General features: G+C 38.8%; 1 protein-coding gene across 1 annotated transcript; it reads left to right on the top strand.

Moving 5' to 3' along the window:
* The first annotated feature begins 2,093 nt into the window (after positions 1-2,093).
* LOC122032000 lies at positions 2,094-11,507 on the top strand. The gene is made up of 8 exons (XM_042591241.1): positions 2,094-2,548; positions 3,637-3,858; positions 3,956-4,158; positions 4,233-4,674; positions 4,780-5,139; positions 5,253-5,431; positions 5,521-8,511; positions 8,596-11,507. Exons 2-8 carry the CDS (start codon positions 3,657-3,659, stop codon positions 11,188-11,190), a joined length of 6,972 nt encoding a protein of 2,323 aa, XP_042447175.1. The 5' UTR covers positions 2,094-2,548; positions 3,637-3,656; the 3' UTR covers positions 11,191-11,507.
* Positions 11,508-20,659: the final 9,152 nt, after the last annotated feature.

The raw sequence follows: 20,659 nt of genomic DNA, 5'->3' as shown, positions 1-20,659 counted from the left end.
AATCAAGGCAAATGATGCAGACGACGTGCTTAAAAGGAGTGCCCACATTTAAAGACATAATGATTGAGGGATGTTGACATTTAATGCGTAATCTCTTCAGGAATACACATTAGACTTGCCATATAGCTTAAGCAGTTGAGGCAACTAAAATTATTCTGATTACATAACAGTCTAATCAGTCAGACTCTCACATCTTTTAACTACACTTGAAAGTGAGACTTGTGATCCAGAGGGTAATTAGTGGACGCCACATGGATAACAGAAGATTGGAGACCTTTACTGAGATGGTGGTTCCAACATAGGGGGAGTCAAGTTGATGCTCGACCCCTTAGCCTCCTAGCTCCCAACCTCTTATCTCCTTAGCCTCCTGGCTCCCGGGTCTCCCGACTCTTGGGCCTCTTAGCTCCTTGGTCTCCCGGCTTCCGGGCCTCCTAGCTCCTTGGCCTCTTGGCTCCTGGGCCTCTCGACTTCTTAGCGACGCGCATCAGAATGTAGGACCATTTGAAGAAAAGAATAATCATCACACAAATATCACATTATTTCAGGAAAAGAATAATCCTAGTGCAAATCTCATATTATTTCGAGAAAAAAATAACAGCATGAATAAATCTTGTATTATTTAAGGAATTAATTAATGATAACATAAAGATTGGAACGGAAGTAAAAAATCTGTTGTCTCTCTATTAAAGGTAGCCTTATTCAATATTCAAGTACATATGCAACTTACATACATTAAAACCCAAATATTGTTCTTTTCCTCATCCTCTAACTTGAGCATCAAATGACTATGCCAGAAAATCTCTAACCATCATTCTAACATCTTTTTCTCCTATTTGCTATGTCCAAACTCACAAAACCAGATCATTCTTGTTATCATTCAACAAATGACAATTAGGTTGACAACAAAGTCAATTCACAAGTGATTCACTCGTTGATTATTATAGGCAGGATCAATTATATATAAATTAAATTATTTTAATTTGTTAAAATTAAGTAAAATTATTTCACATAATTAAAATTATTACAAATTGGTTAAACTTGCTATTAAAATGTCTCCACACTAATATAGTAGTAATTTTAATTAAAATTATTACGGCATGTTTAAAATAGATATTGTTTTATATTAAAATTGCCATAATAGTATGGAAAAAAGTATTTTTTTTTTTAAATAATAAATACAGAATAAGATATTTTTAAAATAATTTTGGAAATAATTTTTTTTACCGAAATAAAAATATAAGAAGCCAATTTATATATATTTATTTGTTGCTCCCACTTCGTACCGCAAGATCTTCGTTTTCTTCCTTCGTCCTCTTGTTTTTCCTGATTAAAAATTAGTAGTGTTGGATTCCACGTGGCGCGATCGCCAATTGTGCAAAACTGCAAATTTCCGTTTTTTTTTTTCCGAAAAAACTTTCCGGTGATCGAGAATTCCGTAAAGATCGCATCTTTGGCCCGAGATCCCTGATAATTCATTTGAATCTTGGATTCCGATGTCCCGGCTTGGTGAAGCACGAGAGGGAGAAGCGGTGGGGAATGAGAAGCACGAGAGGGGCCTCAGCAGTAGGCGGAGCTGCGGCGGCGGCGGCGATCGAGCGTATGCGTGGCGGGGAGGCGGCGACACTCCACCCCGCCTTCAAGCGCAGCAACACCTCCATCGAGGTCAGAGTCTGGCGCTGCAGTTCTGCATCGTTCCCCACCGCCCCTCCGGCACCAGGCGATGAACATCGTGGCGGCGACCGCGGATGGGAACCGCTTCCGAGAAAGGAGACGGTGAAGTACATGCTGATGCATGAGGAGGAGCAGGTTCAACCCTTTCCGACTCACCTCGCTACTCTCCGGCGCCGTCCTCGCTTTCCGGTGAATAACACTTAATTTTATATACTTTTTCTTATCCATTCTCCACCCAATTGTTTGCTGCAATAGCCATGCCGTCGTCTGTGGTTTATGAAAAAACGCTAATCGCCGGCAAAACTTGGGCGGCTCCCCAAATGGCATCAGTTTGGAGTGCGTTGACTTCCTTTGTTTTTTTTTTTTTTTTTTTTTTTTGCTCAAATTTGTGAAACGGTCTTACAAGTTTAGAGCATCTGGAATGTGCGAATCTATTAGCTGGTGCGTTGGAGATAAAGAGGCTTTCCGATCGCAGATTTCTGAACTATCGACGTCAATTATTATATGCGGAGTTCGCGAAGTCCACGGAATCCGAAGATTCCGATGCCAGGATAAATGTTGGCAACAAGCGTTTGTCCTCTTTCGTTTTTTTCTATTACAATACGTCCTTTCGTCATATCTTACGTGCAGATGCTTTATCCAACATTCCAATGATTTCTTTTTTTGATTTTCACCTATGCGACGAACATCAAAACCGAGATTCGCTCTAGTAACTACCCCGATTGACCTGTTTGACTTTTGTCTGACTTGCCTGTATGGACGGCCAACTGTTTGTTTAAATTCCGACATGAAGAATTCACCTCTTGCATTGTGGAGGGGCGGCCACGGGTGGAGCACCACTCAGCCATTTGGCAGTGAATTTAGTTCGAGGCATCAGGTAGCCTTATTTATTTGACGATGGCTTTACCAACTGTTTAATCTCCTGTTATATTTATAGTTTCATGGTTATTAACAACCATTCCGAGGCATATATGGTGGTTTTGGTTATGAAAGATGTCTCCTTTGGAATGCTGTTGCTATTCTTAACCAAATGCCTTGAGGTGAACCCTCTTAAAACCGTCTTGGTTAGTTTATTAAAAGTTTGGGACTCATGTGATGATTCATATGAATATATGAACAATGTCAGAGCTCTCTTTATAGTTTTTCAGCTGTGTGGCTATGTCTTTGATATTGTCTCGTATCAAAATTAGGGCATGAATTCTCTGTTGTATGCTTCCCTTGATTTGGCAAATTCTCTCTTCATTATTTTTACAACATTATTGTCCTGTTTTTCTTAGTGTGGAGATTGCTCCTCTTATGTATCTGCTGTCTTCTATTATTGGAGTTTGTTTTGTAAGTTCTTTGCTTAAGAGTTATCTAACTGTGATACTTCTAGAGGAATTTTATCATTGATCATAAGCTCCACAAAAGGAATTTTTCCACTTCGGTGTGTGTTTTGATAAGTTTTTTCCCTCTATGTCCTCGTAGCCTACCAGGAGCTGCACCTTGTCCAAACTCTCATGAGATTGTCACACTAAGCCTATTTTTGAAATATGGTGTAGTGATAAGTGAGATTCAGGAACTATAATCTTTCACTCAAATTTTGCAAAAGGTCATACACTGACCCGGATCCCTCACGCGGCTAGCCTCATAGCCATCTGTAGAGAGGTAAATTAGAAAACCGGATAGACCACCACGTGGGATAATCTTTCACTCAAATGCTCTTTAGTTAATGATGTTTCCCTTAAGATTTGAGGATCGCCACTAAATAGTAAGCAACATTATCATGGAAATAAACTTCCAAAAAGTTTAAGTTTGAGGTGGCTCTTTCTCCTGTCATTTGCAATTTACTAGATTATTGAAATGTGAAACTTAATGCATACGAGAAAGGATCACCTTTTTATCATTACATACTAGACAATGTTTCTCAAGTGACTTCTGTGTTTCTGAAGACTGCTTAACATTCTATTCATTATTCTGAAGCAGGTTCTGTTACTGAACTTAAGATGGATACAACGAAAAACATTGAAGAACAGTTGGACAAGTTGCATCCTTGTTTTTCATTGCAAACACAAATTGCCATTGTCGGAGCTGGCCCGAGTGGATTATCAGCTGCATATGCGCTAGCCAAACTTGGATATAGTAATGTGACAGTATTTGAGAAGTATCAAACAGTGGCTGGAATGTGTGAATCAATTGATATTGAAGGTGGGCTAACTAAACAAAGCTGTTGTTATGTATTTGATTTTCCATTATGTTATATTCGATGGATTTAAAGTTAAATATTGAGCATTTGGTTATTCAGGAAAGATCTATGATTTGGGTGGTCAAGTTATTGCTGCAAACAGTGCCCCTGTTATTTCTCACTTGGCAAAAGAAGTAGGTGCAGAATTTGAAGAAATGGACTCACACAAGCTTGCACTCATTGATAGCCGCACTGGGAAGTTTGAAGACATGAAAGTGGCTGATGATTATGTTTCCCTTATATCATTGACATTGCGATTACAAGTTTGTCAGCTTCCTTTCATTTTGATCCCTTACTTTGATAAATAGACATTTTGTGATTAACACTTTTCTAACAGGATGAAGCAAACAGTTCGGGTCATACTGGCATTCGTGCATTAAGCAGCTTTGCATCTGACCCAACTCTTGATTTTCTCAAGTCACATGGCCTAAGTTCTTTGCCGAAATCGGTGGCATATGGTTATACTGCATCTGGATATGGTTTTGTGCAAGACATGCCTTATGCTTACATTCAGGAGTTCACTAGAACTTCCATGGCTGGAAAGATTCGACGTTTTAAAGGCGGATACTCGAGCATGTGGCAAAAACTCAGCCAGTCTCTACCTTTTGAAGTCCTGTGCAATAATGAAGTTGTAAATATCAGGAGGCATACTTTGGGTGTCAGCTTAACTGTGAAGAATGCTCATAATGAGGAAAAAGTCATGAAATTCGACAAAATTATCATTTCAGGTGCTCTAGCCTTCAAGAATGGAAGGACTTACAGGTCTTCAGCACTAGCCAGTAAGCAAAGCAAAGGAACAATTTTTTTTTCCCTTCTTTTCGTGCAAGAACTTATTTTTCTTTGTGCAACATTATTTATTTGATTAATATCTCTGTACTATTTAGCTGAAGAAAGTGAGGTGGTAGATTTGAATGATCTTGAGGAGCAGTTGTTCTGTAAGGTGCAGACAATAGATTACTACACCACTGTTCTCAAGATTAAAGGATTCGACCACATGCCTGTTGGATTTTATTACTTCGGCGAATTCATGGATGATCCTGCAACAATTGGACATCCTGTGGCAATGCAGAAGTTTTTCGGTGATACAAATATATTCCTGTTTTGGTCATATGGAAATTCTAGCGATATCAAGGGTCCTACTGTGATAAAGCTTCTGACTGATGTTGTGAACACAATGGGAGGAGTGGTTCAGGAAGTGGTTTTGCAAAGGCGGTTCAAGTACTTTCCTCATGTTAATAGTGAAGGTCAGATCCCTTTTTCTCAGCTTTTGTTTCCTCGGAAATTGCTTATTCCTACTGATAGTTGATTCTTCAGGCTGATTTTCTCTTTTATCACCTTCGATTTCTGTTCTTTCTAGACATGAAAGAAGGTTTCTTTGAGAAACTGGAATCTCAGCTTCAAGGCTTTCAAAATACATATTATGTGGGAGGGCTGATGGCTTTTGAACTAACAGAACGAAACTCATCGTACGCCATGGCTTTAGTCTGCAAATACTTTGCTAATGATAGTGAGAAGCCACTCATTCCATACGTTAAGGTAATCTGATATAATTCCTATGTCAAGCAATGCTTTTGATGTTTCTATATCAAATTGTCATCTTAGTCAGTGAAGCTGTTTTCTTGCAGAGATTATTTCCTTTAGTTTCTAGCAGCGAGTCGTATTTTCAAAGAGTAATCGGTCAAACCCCTGAGTTAGTCTTTCCAGATCTACCATCTCTTAATGGTTACTTGACGTTTTGGGGAACTCATCCAATCACTACTAGTAAAACTCTTTACACATGGCTTAATGAGGAAGGAAAGATTGTGAATCAACGAACTTTTGGCGAACTTCAAGCCAATGCATCACATATTGCTCAAAAACTATTAAGTGACAAGTGCACTTTCAAGTCAGGTGATCGAGTTCTACTAATCTACCTCCCTGGTCTGGAGTTCATCGATGCTTTCTTTGGGTGTCTCAAAGCTAAAATCATTCCGGTGCCAGTTTTGCCTCCTGATCCACTTCAGCGAGGTGGACAAGCACTTCTCAAGATCCAAAACATTTCTAAGTCGTGCAATGCTGCTGCGATTCTGTCTACTTCATCATACCATCTGGCTGTTCGAACAGGATTCTTGAAGAATGTAATTTCCTTGAAAAAGAGCAGTGAAAATTCTTCAGCTAGTTGGCCTGAGCTCCCGTGGGTGCATACGGATTCATGGATTAAAAAATATCGATGTCAGCCTAGAAATTCCCAGCTGAAAGACTTGGAATCTGAAAACTCCGAGTTCCCAGAGGAGATATGTTTTTTGCAATTCACATCAGGCTCGACTGGAGAACCGAAAGGGGTGATGATAACTCATGGAGGACTAATTCATAATGTGAAGACAATGCAAAGACGATACAATAGCTCTTCTCAAACTGTTTTGGTCAGCTGGCTTCCTCAGTACCATGATATGGGGCTTATTGGTGGTCTTTTTACTGCTCTAGTCAGTGGTGCAACTGCGATACTCTTCTCGCCGATGACATTTATCAGGAATCCTCTTTTTTGGCTTCGAACCATGAGTGACTATCAGGCAACTCACAGTGCAGCTCCCAATTTTGCATTTGAATTGGTAATTAGAAGGCTAGAAGCAGATAAGGCGAAGAACCATACCTATGACCTGTCATCTTTGATCTTTCTTATGATTTCTGCTGAACCGGTAAGGAAGAAAACACTAAAAAGATTCATCGAAATTTCTCAGTCATTTGGTCTGTCTCAAGAGGTAATGGCTCCCGGCTATGGTCTTGCTGAGAATTGTGTATTTGTGAGCTGTGCTTTCGGAGAAGGCAAGCCGATACTGATAGATTGGGAGGGTAGAGTCTGCTGTGGCTACAGTTGTCCAAATGATTCAGATGTCGATATCAGAATTGTAGACCCTGAAACTCTTCGAGAGCATGAAGAATATGGAAAAGAAGGTGAGATATGGATTAACAGTCCTAGTGCTGGAGTTGGTTACTGGGGCAATGAGGATCTGAGTCGAAAAACATTCTTCAATGAGCTTGAGAATCACAAAGGCAAGAGATACACAAGAACAGGAGACTTGGGAAGAATTATCGATGGGAAACTTTTCATCACTGGCCGAATAAAGGACTTAATAATTGTTGCTGGAAGAAACATATACTCAGCTGATGTAGAGAAGACAGTAGAAGGTTCATCAGATTCTCTACGGCCAGGTTGCTGTGCTGTCATTGGTGTTGCAGAGGAAGTCCTGAAAACAAAAGGGATTCCGGTTTCGGAGACTTCTGATCAAGTTGGACTAGTTGTCATTGCCGAGGTTAAGGATGGAAAATTGATCGATGAAGAGATTGTTGAACGAATCAAATTACGAGTTGCAGAAGAACATGGTGTCTCTGTGGCTTCTATCAAGCTGATCAAACCGAGAACCATATCAAAGACAACTTCTGGCAAGATCCAGAGGTTTGAGTGTCTCAGGAAATTTGCAGACGACACATTAATTCTTGCAACAATGTCTGCTTCTTCCAAAAAGTCTCTATTTCGATCTTTTACTACTGGCAGCTCTGTGGAGAGGAGAAGTTTGATCCCTCTGCTCGGTAAATCTCTTTCTCCTGATTCTCAGCCTTGTAATGCTGGAAAGGATGTCGAAGAGATCGTTAATTTCCTTAGACAACTCGTAGCGGAACAAACTGGCATAGCTATTGAGAAGATATCTGCTACTGAGAGTCTGGTTTCCTATGGTATCGATTCAATTGGGGTCGTTAGAGCAGCCCAAAAACTTTCTGATTACCTCGGTGTTCCTGTTGGAGCTGTAGACATTTTTACTGCAACTTGCATTTCAGATTTAGCGAACTTTTCCCAGAACCTTCTTATTAAGTCCCAGCCCAGGACCATGAAATCAACCTCCCACCTTCATGACGATATCGAAGATTCTGTTGATCTCGATACCAATGCGTCATTAATTCAGAAGCTGGTTGTTTGCTTCCTACAAATCTTGGCCATTCTGTATGTGTCTTCTATCCTAATCTTTCCTGCTTACATCTCCAGCTCAATTTTCTTCGGTTTGGTTTCGGTTAATGTGGCTGAGAATGTGTTACTTATTTCTACTTTTCTTTCGCTTGCCCTTGCACCTCTGGCCTGGATTTCTTACATCTTTCTCACTTGCCTTTTCCTCTCCTTCGGAAACTCATTCCTCCAACTTAACTATGTCCTCACTCCAGAAGTCTCTTTATGGTCAATTGATTTCGTTAAATGGTGGGCACTAAGCAAAGCTCAGGAAGTAGCTGCAAAATTCTTGGCTGTCTTCCTCAGAGGCACAGTGTTCTTGAACTACTGGTACAAGATGCAAGGAGCTCGGGTCAGGTCATCTGTTCTAATTGATACCGTTGAGATCACAGATCCCTCTCTTGTTTCGATCGGAGAAGAAGCCACGATAGCAGAAGGTGTTCTGATTCAAAGCCATGAAGTGAGGAACGGTGCATTGAGCTTCTGCCCAGTCAAAATTGGCAGGAATTCTACAATCGGTCCTTACGCCGTGATCCAGAAAGGAAGCATAGTGGGAATAGGCGAGGAAATTCAACCTCTACAGAAAGTCGGGGGTGCAAATCACATAACTAAGCCAGTGAAATCTTCTAAGATCGAAAAGGTCGACTAAGCTTTTCTCTAATTTGTATTTCAATCATTTCTAGCAGTTGCACTGATAACAAATCTTCTCCCTCTTTTTGTGCAGATACACTTATATGAAGGCGTATCAGAAAACTTGGTGCCAGTTTATCACTTTCTGGGAATTTATGCTGTAGGTTGCCTTGGTTCTCTATCCGGTGCCATCGTTTATTCGTCTTACGTATACTTCTTCGGAGCCTCCTTTTCACGACACAACTTCACGTTCGCTTGTCTTGCCGGTGCCTTCCATTGGTTACCTGCTACAATCACAGCATTTGCCTCCATAACAACTGAGCTCCCTTCCAGTCCAATTACTTGTGCTTTCTTCATGGCTACTGCTTACTTCATTCATGGCCTGGTCCTTAGCCTCCTCACCGCCATTTTAAACCGTTACCTCAATAGTAATAGGCGAGCGAGTTCAAATTCCCACATGAAGACATGGTTTCTTGATCAAATAAACACTGCTAGCCACATAAGGTTTGCCAAACTCTTGTCAGGAACAGAAGCATTTTGCGTGTATCTACGCCTTTTGGGGGCTAAAGTCGGGCGCCATTGCTCTATCAGGGCGATCAACCCGGTCAGTAACCCTGCTATGATCTCAATTGGTGATGGTGTCCATCTTGGCGATTTTAGCCGCATCGTAAGTGGGTTCTATTCTGTTAATGGATTTGTTTCTGGGGAAATTCAGATTGAGAAAAACTCAGTGGTCGGCAGTCAGAGCTTAGTCCTCTCGGGATCGAACATCCAAGAAGATGTTGTTCTTGGTGCTCTTTCTATTGCACCAGTCGATTCTATCCTCCAAAGAGGGGGCATATACATGGGCTCTCAGACACCCACCATGGTCAAAAACACCTTGCATCTTACAGATGAGAGAATTGATGAAATGGATGCGAAGTACAAGAAGATCGTCGGAAGACTCGCCGGAAACTTAGCTATCACGACAATGAAGGTCAATTCGAGGTACTTCCATAGAATCGGTGTTGCCGGAAAAGGTGTTCTAAAATTGTACCAAGATCTCTCAGCATTTCCAGCTCACAAAATCTTCAGCCCCAACAAGTGCTTCTCGGTGGTGATCCGACATAGCAACAGTCTCAGTGCCGACGACGATGCAAGAACCGACGCACGGGGTGCGACTTTACGAGTTTTCTCTGAAGAAGGTTGTGAAATTCCTCTTCTTGATCTGACTCTGAAAACAGGCAAAGCGTTCTACGCTCGCACAATCGAAGACTTTGCCACATGGCTGGTCTGCGGCCTTCCGGCGAGGGAGCAGCAAGTGAAACGGTCTCCTCACATCCGGGAAGCCGTCTGGGGTTCTTTGAGGAACACAAACTCTTTCACAGAGCTGCACTACTACTCCAACATCAGTCGATTGATTCGCTTTGATGATGGCCGAGAGATGTATGCCAAGTTCAAACTGCGGCCGGTTGATTCTGAGATCGGTGAGGATTCCGGTCAGGTGGTTCCAAAAGGCATTCTTCCTCCGGAGACCGGTGCGATCCCGAGGGAAGAGGGCGACACCCGTCCCTTGCTCTTCCTGGCTGATGATTTCCGGCGACGAGTGAGCTCCCCCGCTCATGTCCGTTACGTGTTTCAGCTGCAAGTCCGGCCAATTCCCTCCGACGAAGCAGCGCGCGAAGAGGCTCTCGACTGCACCAGGCCGTGGGATGAGTCGGAATACCCGCACGTCGACATCGGCGAGATCACAATCGATCAGAATCTCACTGCGGAAGAATCTGAAAGGCTCGAATTCAATCCGTTTCTGCGTTGCGACGAGGTCGATGTCATCCGAGCGAGCTCGTGCTCGCAGAGCGCGTCCATCGACCATGGCCGGTCGTTGGTGTACGAGATATGTCAACGCCTGCGCAACGGCGTTCCGCTTCCGATGGCCTGGCGGAATTTCCTCGAGCAGTCTGATGCAAAAGTGGACCTTTCCGGCTGTCCGATGATGATGAACGCAGAGCTGAAGAAGGTCGCTCCTGATCGGAAAGTGACGTTAGCGAGGACATGGTATCAAACGCTATGGGCATCCCTTTTCCAGCCATTGCTGCAAACGTTCCTGCCATATCTCGTCATCGGAGTAGTGATCTTCGTGCTGCTCCGCTGGACGCTCGCCGTCAAGTCAGCCACGGACCTGCCTCTGCACTGGCTGCTACCACTTTTCTGGGCGGCATCCGGCGTCGCCGCTGCGATCGTATGTGTTGCAGCCAAGTCGGTTCTGGTCGGCAAGCGAGAGGACGGCGAAGCGGAGCATGTATGGAGTCGGGTGGTGTTCATGGACACTGTGTGGCAGGCTCTGAGGACTGTCGCCGGCGACTACTTTCTCGAGATGATCACCGGATCTGTGTTCTTAGGGGTGTGGATGAGGTTGCTGGGCGCGCGTATCGAGGTCGAACACGGGGTCTACGTGGCCAGCATGGGGGCGGCGCTGAACCCTGAGCTGGTGGAGATTGAGAGAGGCGGCGCCGTCGGGAGAGATGCAGTGCTGTTCGGCCACATCTATGAAGGGGAAGACGGGAAAGTGAGGTACGGGAAGGTGAGGGTCGAGGAGGGTGGGTTCGTCGGAAGCAGGGCGGTGGCGATGCCCGGCGTAAGGGTGGAGGCTGGAGGTCACCTTGGTGCTCTCTCTCTGGCCATGAAGGAAGAAATTGTCAAGTCAATCTGAAGAAGCAGGTTCGAACCAGTCAAAATATTAAAGCAATAAGATCTTAGTGGGTTGTATAGTACTATTGTACCCTTGCGAGTGCAGCCGAGTTGATACTCTGAGTAGTACTTGTCATTAGTGAGGTATAATTTGATTTTCGATGGATAGAACTATTTTAGATTATCTCATGCCCTTTATTTAGAAAGGCCGCTCGAGTAAGGTTGAATAAATCCTTTTGATTTATCTTTTTCTAGAGTGTGTGAGATCATTCCGGAGGGAATGTATGTTAAGGTGACGATTTTATCTTTTGTTACCCGATGTGTTATATTATAAATGAATCGAATATTTATGAATAAATTAAATGTTCGTTTCAATAGTGAGCATATTTTTTATAATTAATGTTCATATAGGTATAGCGAGTTGATACTTAGATAGTAGATTTTATTATAGGAACAAGATGTTGGATCAAAAGTGCTAAAGGGGAGGGGGTGTGAATAACACTCATAATTTTTTTCACGTTTTCGAAAATACGATCGAGTAAACGTAGCGGAAAGAAAAGAAATCGTTAACACTTTTATTTTACTTGATTCGGAGCCTGTGATGACTTTTATTCCAAGTTTCGCACTCGTTGAGTGATTTCGATGGACAATCCACTAATAATTTGAATGAAATTACAAAATTTAAGTACAAGAACTACAATAATTTAAATGTTGTAAATGAAATTATATCGACAACTTAAAGAATTGAAGTTGCGAGCTTTTGGTCGTCGGAGAATCGTTTCGACGTGGTATAGTCGTTTCCGGAGCAGTTCACAGGAGAGAAAGTTGTTCGAATTGATGTGTATAAGGTATTGGTCGGACCCTCCTTTTATAGCTCTATCTGGGAGCCTGGACTCCTCCTCTGGCACCCTCACAGGGCTAACGTGGTGTGCTCTCGTCGAAACTTCATCCAATAAGTTGTATCCATCTCCGAGCGTCTGGGCCGATCCGAGCGCCTGGACCGCTGACATGGGTCGGCCAACTGAAGCATGACACTATAGCTTGAAGATGAATTTGGCCCAGTCTGGGAGCCTAGACCAGTCTAGGTGCCTGAACTATTCAGGTGCCTGTTGTGATGTAGGCTGGACAACCGATAACTTGCCTCTCAGCCATTGACCCAAGCGCCTAGAGCAACTCCGAGTGCTTGGAGGTCTGAGTGCTTGTCCAGGAGCTTGGATGCCCTGTTTTTCAGCTTTCAATCATTTGCACCAAGGAGTTAGAAATAAGCAATAATATGTAAAGTAAAGTCATATTTGACAACCTCCGGACTATGCAGTCCTGACTTTCAGTTTCGTTGAAACTCTAGGTTAGACCGATGCCTACTGTTCCCTCAACGGGGAACACATCCTCATCAACTCCTCTCAGAAGAGTTTGCCTTTTGCTAAACCAGTTTTTCAGACCGTTTGGACTTTTGCTCAGCACCCGAGACCTCAGGACTTTCCGTTGAACATTCGAACCTCGACCCGTCTAGTCTTTTTACTAGGTGTTCATGACCCCCAGGACTTTCACCTAGTGTTCTCAATCCTAGGATTTCTGCTTGACGTCTTCGACCTGCCAAGACATCGCCCAGTCCCACAGACCAAGACTTCCTTGCCTAGCTGCAATTAGAATTTTCCACCCGCCTAGTGTCTACTAAAACTTCTTTGCCTAGCCTCAACTGGGATTTTCACCTTGCCTAAGTTCACTTAGGACTTTTCTGTATACTCAGTCAAACTTGTTAAACAACAATAAAACTTAACTTAGAATTATTTGTCAATATCAAAACTCAGGTTCGATCATCTGGTGCTCCTTGCACCAATAATCTCCTCCTTTTTTATTTATGGCAACACGATTTAAGTTAAGCCTAAAGATAACACATCAACAAGTTAAGAATAAGTAAAAATTTCCACAAGTAAAAATTTTTTTTAAAAAATTACTTTTTCAAAGTAACAATGTTCTAAGTATTGAAATAAGAGATATTTCTAAGTTAGGATTTAAAAAAGACCCTGACTTTATGCTCTCCTGAAAAATAACACTTAGTTTTATTTACGAAAAATACTTAGCTTTTCTTTTTTCTTTTAAAAAATACTTAGCTTTAAAAAGATTTTTTTTAATAATACTTAGTTAAATACTTAACTTTTAAAAAAAAAGATTAACTATACTTTTGAAAAAAAGACTTTTCTTTTTGAAAATGAATGACACTTAGTTAAATATTTAGCTACACTTTTGAAAAAAATACTTTTCTTTTAAAAATACTTAACTTTTTGAATATACTTAACTTTTAATCCCTTATCTCCTCCTTTGACATATATAAAAAAAATAGGTAGTGTTCTTTATAAAGCTCTAAATAACTTAAGAGTGTTTTTCAAAAATTTATTTAAACAAAAATTCAATGTTTTGAAATTCCTCCCCTTTGATTAATGTGTTAAAAAATGAAAAACTTTTTAAGTAAGTTCTTTAAGTTTGAGGGGACTTTAAAATAAGATAAACTTAATGGCATGATTGTAATCCTAAAGTCCAAGTATGAAAAAATTAAAGTAAAATAAAATATCAAAAATAATCATCTACTTTCCTTAAAAGAAACGTCTAACCTTTAGCTATTAGTTGTTTACTATAAGGTAGTAGCATTCACTTGGTTAGTTAAGTTAAGTAAGTGATCCAGCTAGTTTGACTAAAAAGGATGACTTAACTTGATCAATTTGAATTGGCATTTGTAACGACCTGCCTCCTACTGACTAGGCTGTGAGGTCGATCGCTACATTATGCTGTGCTAAATTACTATTGTGGAAATCTGGATTGATTAAAATTTTACTAATCTGATTACTGTAAAATCTGAACTTAATATTCTAGGTGTACCTAGGAGTTGTACACATGCTAGGGAAGATAATCTACGCCTCTCGGATGTACTGCTAGCTGTAATCAGACATTTCAATCGATCCATGAATCGATTGGGCTGTCGGATCGATCCAGTGATCGATCCAGCTTGATACTGGCACGGAGAAAAACCCTGGATCGGTCGGCTGACCGATCCATAAGCTATATGGCTTCTGTATGCGGCTGGATCGGTCTACCGACCGATCCAGGAGTACACTGATCGGTCGGTAGACCGATCCAGTGGCTGACCGATCGGTCGGCTGACTGATCAGTGAGCTTCGGTACTCTCTGTTGACTGGATCGGTCAGCTGACCGATCCAGTTGCACAACCCAGTTCTGATCGATCTGGGTTTCGATTTCGAATGAAACCCTGATTTCAGCACTAGTTCGTGCCAAAATCTCATATAAGAGTTCTAAAATCAATTGAACTAAGTTCTAACATCTATTAACTAGCATTCCAACATAATTACTAACAACTTAAACAAATCTTCCATGGTTTAAACATTCTAAGGTCTAAAAGTGCATAAAGGTACTTGAGAAAAGAAACTAAGTTCTTAATTTGCTAAACTCCCTAAGGATCTTCATTCCAGGTTCCTGCCACACACACCATCACTGCATTGACCTTCAGCTTCCTCTGCTAATCCATTTTCCCTTTACCTTTATCTGCAGTATAAGGAAAAAGTATCTGTAAACTTTAAGCTTAGTAAGAAACCATCTATCTCACAAAAACATGCAACGATGCAATCATGTTTTTAAAGAATACTATTTACAAACATGCACTGAATTTGTTAAAGCATGGCATACTGAAGTTACATGGCATAAATACTGAAACATGGCATGCATAATAAAATCTAAGCATGGAGCTATCTCATGGTATCAACTAGGAGAAAATAAGCTGAAACTGTAACTGAGCTAAAACTGAGCTAGTGCTGATCTTAAACTATAATCACATAACTAGATTATGAGTTTGAAAGCTATTATCATAATAAGTGAAAATAGTAATCATGCTGCTGTTTGGGCCCGGCAACTGTATTTGCTGTGCGCGCATCCCTAACTAGACCCGGGTTTGCAAGTCCCGCATTTAGTAGGGTTTACTAGGTTATCTGAACCTAGGGACGACTGTGGGAGCTCAACCCAATGGACATCTGGTCTAGTACAGTGCCACTGAAAATAAAATACTGAATATAGCTACTAATTGCTTATTTTGCTGTTTCTAGGTTATCTGAACCTAGAGCTAGGTTATCTAAACCTAGAGGCGACTGTGGGAGCCCACCCATTGGACCGTAGTCCCATGTAAGCTGCAACTAGACTAATATACTGATTTAAATGCTACTAATGCATTTAACTGAGTTGTTAAAAATATCTGAGGTGGTATTTAGCTATACTAATCATTTTGTCGAACACCTGGTGTGCTCCAACTCTCCCCTCTAATAGGGAGACCACCTCTAGGCACCCGACAACATCTAGAGCCTCCAACTGAAGGAGAACAACGTGTCTGGCCCATCTAGAGGTGCTCATCTAGATCCCTAATCTGTGAGGAGGGTTTAAACGCACCCTGGGTGCTAAAAAATCTGCATATAGCTAAACTAAAGGCATGCAATCAAACGGAAGCTACTTATACTGCAGATGAGGGGTTTCTTACCTCCTATTCGAAGTTTCTTACGATTATAATCGCTAGTTTTTCGGTGGAGAAGATCCTTTCGATGATCTTCTTGCGTCTACGTGTTCCTCTCGCGGAGGGAAGCGTCCTCGCGTCGGAGTCGTGGCCGGAATGTGCTCCTAGGGCCCTAGGGATGAAACCTAGGCTTCCTTGTGGTTGGCGCCGAGAGAAGGAGGGAGAAGAGAAGGGGGCGGCGTGAGGGCTAGGGTGAGGAGAAATCACGATCCAAAATCCTCTCCTCACTTATTAATTTTCCTATTTATATTAAAGAATTAATTCGCCCAACTCTAATATAAATTTTATTGGTTCCCTTTCCTTTCAGCACGGCCCTGCTGGGTTCAACTGGTTACTAGCATTATCCCTAAGCCATAGGTCTCGGGTTCAATCCCCGCTTAGGCCGTTTTCGTTTTCTATTTATTTTTGCTACTTCTGCTGCTCTAAAAATTTCCTAGAAATATTCTAAAATTCCAGAAAAATCATAGAATATTTCTAAAATAGTTTTGAGAATTTTCGGGCATTACAGCATTTATCATCCAGACTTTACGTTGATGCACTGACATAAACATCTAAAAATTCAGGCAATACCCTATGCATCTCATACTGTTCTAAGTATTTTTAATACACAAGCAAGGTAATCCTAATATATTTGTGAGATGCTCTTGCTGAAATCTCTGGGTACATACTTTCTAGGGAGAAAAACCTATGCTAAGTCCAATATTTGAAATCACTAGTAAAAGTGATAGTTTTGAAGAAAATATAACTATTTAATCTAGAATTTTAAAACCAAGCTGATTTTTAAAGATATAAGATTTTTGAAAAAGATAGATAATATGATTTTTTTAAAAAAAAATATATATAATTTTGAAAAGATTAAAATATATTATATTAAACACATTCTTAATTATCTTCTAAGTGTACTAAATTCAAGTTTAAGTAAGATTTTAGTAAAAATATTTGCAAGGTTTGACGTACTCGACATAGTTAAATACAATGTCACCTCTAGCTACATGGTCTCTTAAAAAATGATGTTTGACTTCTATGTGTTTAGTCCTTAGTAGTATATTAGATTTTTTGTTAAGTTGATTGAACTTATGTTATCAATAAAGAGTTTTTATATTTTGTATTTTAATTTATAGTCTTTTAAAGTGTGCATCATCTATAATAGTTAAGCTACACATTCTCCTATATTTATGTACTCTGCTTCAGTAGTGGATAAAGCAACATAGTATTGTTTTCTACTGCACCAGCTTACTAGACATTGGCCTAGAAGTTGGTAACTTCTACTTGTGCTTTTTCTATCTAGTTTGCACTTAGCATAATCTGAGTCAGAATACCCAACTAAGTCAAATGTGTAAGTCCTAGGATACCAAAGTCTTACATTTAGTGTGCCCTTAATATACCTAGATATTCTTTTTTACATTTATTAAGTGTGATTCTTTTGCATAGGATTGATACCTAGCACACATACTAACTGTAAATAAAATATCAGGTCAACTTACAATTAAGTATAATGGACTCTCTATTGCACTTCTATAATATTTTAAGTTTACTAGTTTTCTTTCTAAGTCAGAATTAATTTTTACATTAGTTGTCATTGGGGTGTTGTTGTTTTTAGAATTTTCCATTCTAAATTTTTTTTAATTAATTCTTTAACATATTTTGTTTGATAGACATAAATACCCTCTTTGGTTTACTTTATTTGTAAGCCTAAAAAAAAATTAAGTTCACCTACTAAACTCATTTCAAATCCATTTTCCATTAATTTAATGAATTCTTTTTAAGAAGTTTGTATTGGTTGAGCCAAAAATTATATTATCTATATAGATTTAGGTTATAAAGATATCTTTTTCTAGAGATTGAACAAATAAGGTTGAGTCAATTTGGCCTTGGTTAAACCCTTTAGATATTAGGTATGTTGATAATCGTTTATACCAAACCCTATGTGCTTGTTTTAAGCTATACAAGGCTTTTTTTTAGTTTAAAAATATAGTTTGGGTGATCTAAATCCTCAAATACAGGAGATTAACCTACTTATACTTCTTCTTTTATGAAACTATTAAGAAATGCAGACTTTACATCCATTTGAAATAATTTAAAACCCTTATGTGCTGCATATGCCAACAACATCCTAATGGATTCAAATCTAACTACTGGGCATATGTTTCATCATAATCTAACCCTTTTATTTGGCTGAACCTCTTATCTATTAGTCTAGCTTTATTTCTCACAATTTCTCCTTTGTTATCTAGTTTATTTCTAAAGACCTATTTTGTATCAATTATGGATTTATTTATAGGTTTAGGTATTAATTCTCAGACTTAACTTCTTTCAAATTGGGCTAGTTTCTCTTACATTGCAATTATCTAATCTGGGTTAGGTAGGACTTCTTCTATAGTTTTGGGGTTTAATCTTGGAGATAAGGGCTATTTGGCTTAAATTTCTATAGGATGATCAAATTCGAACTCCTAGGTTTGGGTCATCTAAAATTTGGTCAAGTGGGTGATTGAATCTTAACCTAGGTATTCTTATGTTAGGGTTATCAATTGGTTCTTCTGATTCACTTGATTCATGTCTAATTGCATCATCTTCATCATTTTCTATGCTCCTAGTATCTTGTTCATTATTTTCATTAATTGAATTAGGTAGATTATTTTCTTCATTAAATATTACGTTAGTTATTTTTTCAACTTTTAGGGTGCTTTTATTGTAGACTCTATAGACCCTACTAGTTGTTGAGTACCCTAGAAAAATACCAGTTGTTGATTTGGATGTAAATTTACCTAAATAATCTTTAGTGTTTAATATATGTACTTTACACCCAAATACTTTTAGATAACTTAAGTTGAGTATTTTATTATAATATATTTCATAAGAGGTTTTATTATAAAATTTATTGATTAAACTTCTATTTTGAATATAACATGCAGTGTTTATTGCTTCTGTCCAAAATTGATTACTTAAGTTATATTTATTTAACATGGTTCTAGCGGCTTCTTGTAATATTCTATTTTTTCTTTCTACTAGTCAATTTTTTTTAGGGGTTCTAGGATATGAGAATTCATGGTGATATTCATTTATTTGATAAACTTTGGTAAACCTATGATTTTCAAATCCCCCATGATCGCTTCTAATTCTTTTAATTTTTGTATCTTTTTCATTTTCTATTAATTTGCAAAGATTATTGAAAGTTTCAAAGGTTTTATCTTTGGTTTTTAAAAATTTTATCCAACTTGAGTTGTCATCAATTATTACTAAGCAATATTGGTTTATGCTTAGTGAATTAGCTCTGTATGAATCAAATAGGTCTAAATGTAGGAGCTCAAGTATTGAGTTGGTTTGATTTAGATTTGTTAGTTTGTGGGTTGATTTGATTTATTTACTTTGTTGACAAGCTTTACAAATTATATTTTCTAAATTTCTTAATTTTGGTAGACTTCTAACTAAACTATTTTGACTCATTTTGAAATGAGTCTGATGTGAGTATGACCTAATCTTCTGTGCCACAATTTGGTTTTCTCTTATTGTGTCATAGACACTTGAGTGAGGAGTTTGGTAAGTCATTTGTGTAAATATTATTTTTCCTAATTATCTTAAGTATAATTTCAGAATTTTTGATATTTTTAATTAGATATTCAGAGTTTGAGAATGTTATTAAATATCTAGAATTACACAGTTGACTTATGTCAAGTAAGTTAAATTTAAATTTATCAACTAATATAACTTTTCGAATAATGGAATTGAAACTCAGTTCAATATTACTTGTTCCGATTACCTTAAGTTTTCCGTCATTGTCAAACGCAACTGATCCTAAGTTCTTGAGTTTTAATTTGGTGAACTTCAATCTGTCTCCAATCATGTGTCTAAAGCATCCACTATCCAACATCCATTAGTCCAAATGATTATGTTCCTACATATAAAGTATTTGAATTGGATCTAATTTAAATGGATTATAAGATAAATTGATTGAATTCAACTCCTTATTTTTTATCTCATCCAATATATATTGTCAATTATGTTATTCCTATGGGATTTTGTGAGATGGTTACCAATGTTATCAAATTTGATTAGATTTTGGTTTAAGTTGAGTTTAGGTTAGATTTATCTTTAATTTAAGTTTGATTTAAGTTTAGTATTAGGTTTGAGTTGGGTTAGGTTTGATTTGAGTTGAGTTAGGTTTGATTTGAGTTAAGATTAGGTTTAATTTGAGTCGGATTAGGTGGGTTAGGTTTGATTTGAGTTAAGTTAGGTTTGATTTGAGTTAGTTAGGTTTGATTTGAGTTAATATTAGGTTTGAGTTGGGTTAGTTAGGTTTGATTTTAGTTAAGTTAGGTTTGATTTGAGTTAATATTAGGTTTGAGTTGGGTTAGGTTTGATTTAAGTTAATATTAGGTTTAAGTTAAGTTGGTTTGATTTGAGTTAATATTAGGTTTGAGTTGGGTTAGGTTTGATTTAAGTTAATATTAGGTTTAAGTTAAGTTGGTTTGATTCGAGTTGAATTAGACTAATTCTCAATTTTAACCCAAATCTATCTCACCATTTTATAGATTTTAAAACAGGAAACCTTATGAGTTTTGTGAGATGGTTATTAATTTTATTTTCAATTTAAGTTGAAATCTATGGATTGATTGACATTTGAGTTAGATTAAGGTTAACAGTTAGTTAATTAAATATTCATTTCAATAGTCAATTTCTAGGCCGCAGCGAGGCACGGGCTCTTCTTGGTTATTGGAGCAACAATCACTTCTAGACAAAACCTTTTAAGGAAATTGCACATTTAACTTTCTTTCTAAGAATCCTTGGTCTAACTAATCAAGTGTCGATCAAGCCTAAGTCCTTATCTAACCATTCTAATCTAGGCAAAAATAAGGAAAGCAGTAAATCAAGCAATCAAATAAATCTATTTAATAAAAATGATCTTTCTATTGGCTCCCCATGAATC

Source organism: Zingiber officinale, chromosome 11A, assembly GCF_018446385.1.
Source record: "Zingiber officinale cultivar Zhangliang chromosome 11A, Zo_v1.1, whole genome shotgun sequence".
Taxonomy (NCBI): Eukaryota; Viridiplantae; Streptophyta; class Magnoliopsida; order Zingiberales; family Zingiberaceae; genus Zingiber; species Zingiber officinale.
This window is presented reverse-complemented; position numbering and strand designations above follow the sequence as displayed.